At 41.2% G+C, this 5,279-nt stretch overlaps 2 protein-coding genes across 2 annotated transcripts in view; both read right to left on the bottom strand.

The window, feature by feature from the left end:
* SPTLC2 (serine palmitoyltransferase long chain base subunit 2) overlaps positions 1-5,279 on the bottom strand; it is a 122,240-nt gene that overhangs the window by 94,695 nt on the left and 22,266 nt on the right. The gene's annotated exons all lie outside the window — the stretch shown is intronic.
* On the bottom strand, positions 11-288 carry LOC108304399 (40S ribosomal protein S29-like). Its single transcript, XM_037738492.1, has one exon. The coding sequence runs from the start codon at positions 255-257 to the stop codon at positions 87-89; it is 171 nt and encodes a 56-aa protein (XP_037594420.1). The 5' UTR covers positions 258-288; the 3' UTR covers positions 11-86.

The following is a 5,279-nucleotide window of genomic DNA, read 5'->3' as shown; positions in this document are numbered from 1 at the left end:
TTGGTTTTTAAAAATGTTTATTTTATGTACAAAGAACTATCATGGTTTTTCATGGTAGATGTCTTGGATAATCCTTTGAAGATCATTTAGTCCAACTTAATGAAACCTATATCCTTCGCGTACTGACGGAAACACTGGCGGCACATATTGAGACCATATTTCCGGATCAAACCGTGCCAGTTTGAACAGACTCGACAAGAGCGAGAACCCTGGCCGAATTTTCGCGGGTGGCTCCAGTACAGCTGCTGGTGACCCATCTTGCTCTCAGAAAGGCAATGAGGTAAAAGGCTAGACTGCAACTTTTAAACCTTTGAACCACAGTTAATTAACAGCTTTCCTTACTATTCATATGGGTCATACCACTGTCTGTCCTTTCCTGCTTTTAGTGTTAAAAACAGGAAGCCACTTCCTTGCTCTTTCTATGCTGTCCATGAATGTGTAGAATGAGATTTCAAGATAAACACTGATTTTTTCCTACATCCAAAACAGTCATTTGCATGTTTGTATGTACACACCCACCCCCGATCAGGAATACTTAAAAACACTTTACATTGTTACTGGTACCACCACTCACAATACCATTCATATCATAAACATTTTTTTTTAAGAGACAGTGGCCTGGCACTGTGGCTCATGCCTGTAATCCCAGCACTTTGTGAGCCTGCGGGCGGATCACCCGAGGTTAGGAGTTCAAGACCAGCCTAGGCAACATGGTGAAACCCCATCTCTACTAAAAATACAAAAATTAGCTGGGTATGGTGGTGCATGACTATAGTTTCAGCTACTGGGGAGACTGAGGCATAAGAAGCACTTGGTCCTGGGAGGCAGAGGCTGCAGTGAGCCAGGTTGTATTTTAGTAGAGACAGGGTTTCACCATGTTGTCCAGGACAGTCTCTATCTCCTGACCTCATGATCTACCTACCTCAGCCTCCCACAATGCTGGGATTATAGGCATGAGCCACCGCACCTGGCCTAATTTTTTGTATTTTTAGTAGAGACGGAGTTTCACCATGTTGGCCAGGCTGGTCTTGATCTTGGCCTGCACCTAATATGTGCCAAGCGCTCTGCAGTATAGAGTAGTAAACAAAAAGCCCTCTTGGAATCTGTGTTCTGGTGGAAGAGATAAACATATAAAATATAAGGTCTGCTAGACCGGGCTCAGTGGCTCACACCTGTAATCCCAGCACTTTGCGAGGCTGAGGCAGGCAGATCACATGAGCCCAGGAGTTCAAGACCAGCCTGGCCAACATGGCAAAATCCTCTCTCTACTAAAAACATAAAAAAAAAAAAAAAATCAGGTGTGGTTGCGCATGTCCTTAGTCCCAGCTATTCCGGAGGCTGAGGCAGGAGAATCGCTTTAACCTGGGAGACAGAGTTGCAGTGAGACAAGATTGCACCACTGCACTCCAGCCTGGGCAACAGAGCAAGACTCTGTCTCAAGAAAATAAAATAAAAGCAAATAAAGTATGTTAGACAGTGACAAATACTAATGGAAACAAAAGCAAGCAGGAAAGGGGGAGTCATGCTGCAAATCAGCTGGGGTGCCCTGAGTAGAAAAGAGGACAAAACGGAAGTGAAGGTACTAGCCATGGGACTATCTGAAGGAAAGGCTTTCCTGGCATGAAAAACAGGGAAAACAGGTAACAGGGAAACTCTTGCAAACCTAATAATGGCAGTAGTCCAAACGGACACAGTGGTAAACCTACTACAAAACTTCTTTGAAAGGTCTGAGTATAATTTCTTACCAGTGAGAAACCCCTGGAGCAAACAGAGATGACTACACCATATGATGAAATATTATTCAGCAATAAGAAGCAATGAAGTACCGATACATGCTATCACATGGACAAACTTCAAATACATTACACCGAGTGAAAGGAGCCAGACCCAGAAGCCTGGGCAACAGAGTGAGACTCCGTCTCAAAAAAATAAAAAAAATAAGGGAGAACATATGGTATTTGGTCCTCCCATTTTAAAATATCTGATCATGAATGAGCTGTGGAGGCAAAATGTTAGTTTAAAATTTAGTGAGTGTGTGGAACTACCTACCATAATTTACTCCCTACGTTCCTAGCTATTGCCTATATAAATATTAGAATATTTTTTTCTTAAATTTTTTCACATCGTAGAGACGAGGTTTCATTATGTTGTGTCAGCTGGCCTGAAACTCCTGGCCTTGAGTGATTTTCCTGCCTCAGCCTAGAACATTTTTATTAATTCAAGCTTTTGCTGTATCTGTCACGTACGTTTCTGGACTACTAGCTTCACCTCACATCACAAAGAAATAAACCACAGACTGGGAAAAACAACATTCTCATCCAAAACACCACTAGTAACAGTGGATTAGGGGTAAAGAATTCCAAGAATTTTATGCAATTTGTATAAAATAGAACAAACTCATAGTAACTCATCTTTATTAGTATAACCATGTGACTTAGTTCTATTCAAAGCAACGTCCAGTATGTCCCTATAACAAATAATTAACATAGTTAAAACTGGGCTCTCTTTTATAATAAAATGAGGAAGAAAACCAGGATGTGGTTATGGATACCACTCTCTCAGTGAAATGAGGAGGTAGCAACATTTTATTTGCATTTTATGATCCCAAGCAAGCACTTTCCCTCACCTCCTTCTGGTTTAACAACTTAATTTGCCTCCCTCTTTCACCATATCTGATCCAGCAACAGTAAACAAACATGATCTATCATAAGATTGAGTGACTTTTCCTTTCCCCATAAAAGCTGAATTTCTGTAAGAAAATGGCAGAATTTGGCTGTTTTACTAATGTTATCTACTGGGAATACTCCATTGAAATAAATTTGAATAATTTAATACAATCCTCTCCACAAACTGCAGAGGCAAAAGCTTTCCTCAGTCCCCCACATTTCCCTGTATTACTTCCTCCAAGAATTGTTTCCTGATTAACCCCATGCTACTCAGATACTTTTTTAAATTCTACATCTTCATATGATTTAAGTATTATTTACATGTATAATGGCTTTGCAAAGGCCCATAACTTTCAAATGTTTATGTTTCCTCAACAAAATGAGGAACTACTTAACAATAAAATGTGTGCTCTAATTCTTTCACACAAAGCATACACAGGCAACTCCCAACACTTAAACCATCAATTTACTTTCTGTAAACATGCAACAAGTTCCAAAGATAATGCACTCATTAACAAAGTAATTCAGATGTATCTTTTTGGTTTCATTCATTCATCAAACTTGAGCATCAGCTGTGCAAGGTCTCTATAGACAATCCCCTAGTCAAAACTGCCCCTAGGGTGATGGTGGCTCAGTCCTGTAATCCCAACACTTTGGGAAGCCAAGGCAGGAGGATCGCTTGAGCACAGGAGTTTGAGACCAGCCTAGGCAACACAGTGAGATGCTGTCTCTATTTAAAAAGAAAAAATAAAAAAAAACGACTCCTCATTGCCTACCAAACTTCTTACTTTGACTTTCAAAACACAATTTCTTTTCTATACACATTCCAGATTTTCCCATTCTTCGTGCCTTTGCCCATACTAGCCCTTCATCCAGGAATGCGCTATCTACACCACAATCAGCACTTTCCTCACCACCAGCTATACATGTCAAATTATTAAGTTTCAACTATGTGTCTACACTAGGAGAGGTCCTTATAGATAGTTTTTAGTTTGAATATACAAATAAAACTTCAGCTACCATCAGTGGTAACTACCATCAACTCAGTCTAGCAGGAGGATATAGGCCTGTGAACAAGTAACTGCACTACCATACAACCTAAGATGAGTGTGGTAAGCTGTCACTAAGGGCTATACAAAATTAATGTATTGTAGATGCATTCTGGGTGGACATGCTCAGGGGTAGGAGGAGGATCAAAAAACGTTAAAAATGTGGGCAGGGCACAGTGGCTCACATCTGTAATACCAGCACTTTAGGAGGCTGAGGTGGATGAATTATTTGAGGTCAGGAGTTCGAGACTAGCCTGGCCAACATGATGAAACCCTGTTTCTACTAAAAATACAAAAAGTATCTGGGGCGTGGTGGCACATGCCTGTAATCCCTGCTATTTAGGAGGCTGAGGCTTGAGAATTGCTTGGACATGTGAGGCAGAGGTTGCAGTGAGCTGAGATCATGCCACTGCACTCCAGCCTGGACAACAGAGCGAGATTCTTGTCTTTAAAAAAAAAAAAAGAGGCAGAGGTGGGCGGATCACGAGGTCAAGAGATCAAGACCATCCTGGCCAACACGGTAAAACCCCATCTCTACTAAAAATACAAAAAAAATTAGCCGGGCATGGTGGCATACGCCTGTGATCCCTACTACTCGGGAGGCTGAGGCGGAAGAATCGCTTGAACACAGGAGGCGGAGGTTGCAGTGAGCCGAGATTGCACCACTGCACTCCAGCCTGGTGACAGAGCACGACTCCGTCTCAAAAAAAAAAAAAAAGATAAAAATTAGTTAGGCCTATTGAAACAACTTCTGAATGCAGGGCTTTGCCTGTATTAGGTATTCAAAAAACTTACTTACCATCTTTGTGAAATTAACTTGCAAGGCAATGAGCAGGATGGCCAACTTGTGGTAGGGCTTGGATGGAGTGCAAGGTGGCTGAGATGAGAGAAAAGGATGTCTTATCTTGAGATCTCCCAGGAGCCACTTCAGAATCCACGTATCTCCTGACTGGTTTTGTCTTCCTAGCAACTGACAATGTTTTCATGATGCGCTTTTCCCAGTTCTACATGACACTATCCATTACCTGAGAAATTGTTTCTTCTACAATCAGTGTTCACTGGCTCATCTCAGCAGTGACTCTGCTGACCCCACACATGCCTCTTTTCTCGGATGTACCACAAAAGTGAGTATGAGGGACCCCCAAAAAATTTGAATGTCTTAAGTCCTTCTTTAATCTGGTACATTCCCTGGGCTGGAAGACAACCTCTTGCCATGTTGGACATGCTAAGAACACATAGGTTTGTTTTGTTTTTAGTAAAATCAGGCATCTTTAACCCTCATTTGATTTATTTATTGAGACTAGGTAACACCCGTATTGCATAAAACTCTAGAAGTGAACTTCAAGTCAGTAACAAGTTAAAAAAAAACCAAAAAACCCTTGAGAAGTACAAAGGAACATGCAGAGAAAAGTGAAGTGAATGGAAACCTCTTCCTGAGAGAGAACGATTCTCATCTATTGACTATTCCTAAAATAAGAGTGTTTTCTACTGTGAACAGAATCACTTGGCCACATTTTCTATTACAGCTTGTTTGTCTGGGGAGAGGAACTGATATGTGAATCAC

The sequence above is a fragment of the Cebus imitator genome, unplaced genomic scaffold, assembly GCF_001604975.1.
Source record: "Cebus imitator isolate Cc_AM_T3 unplaced genomic scaffold, Cebus_imitator-1.0 Scaffold54, whole genome shotgun sequence".
NCBI classification, from domain to species: domain Eukaryota; kingdom Metazoa; phylum Chordata; class Mammalia; order Primates; family Cebidae; genus Cebus; species Cebus imitator.
Note: the sequence above shows the minus strand (reverse complement) of the source record. Positions and strands in the feature narration are given on the sequence as shown.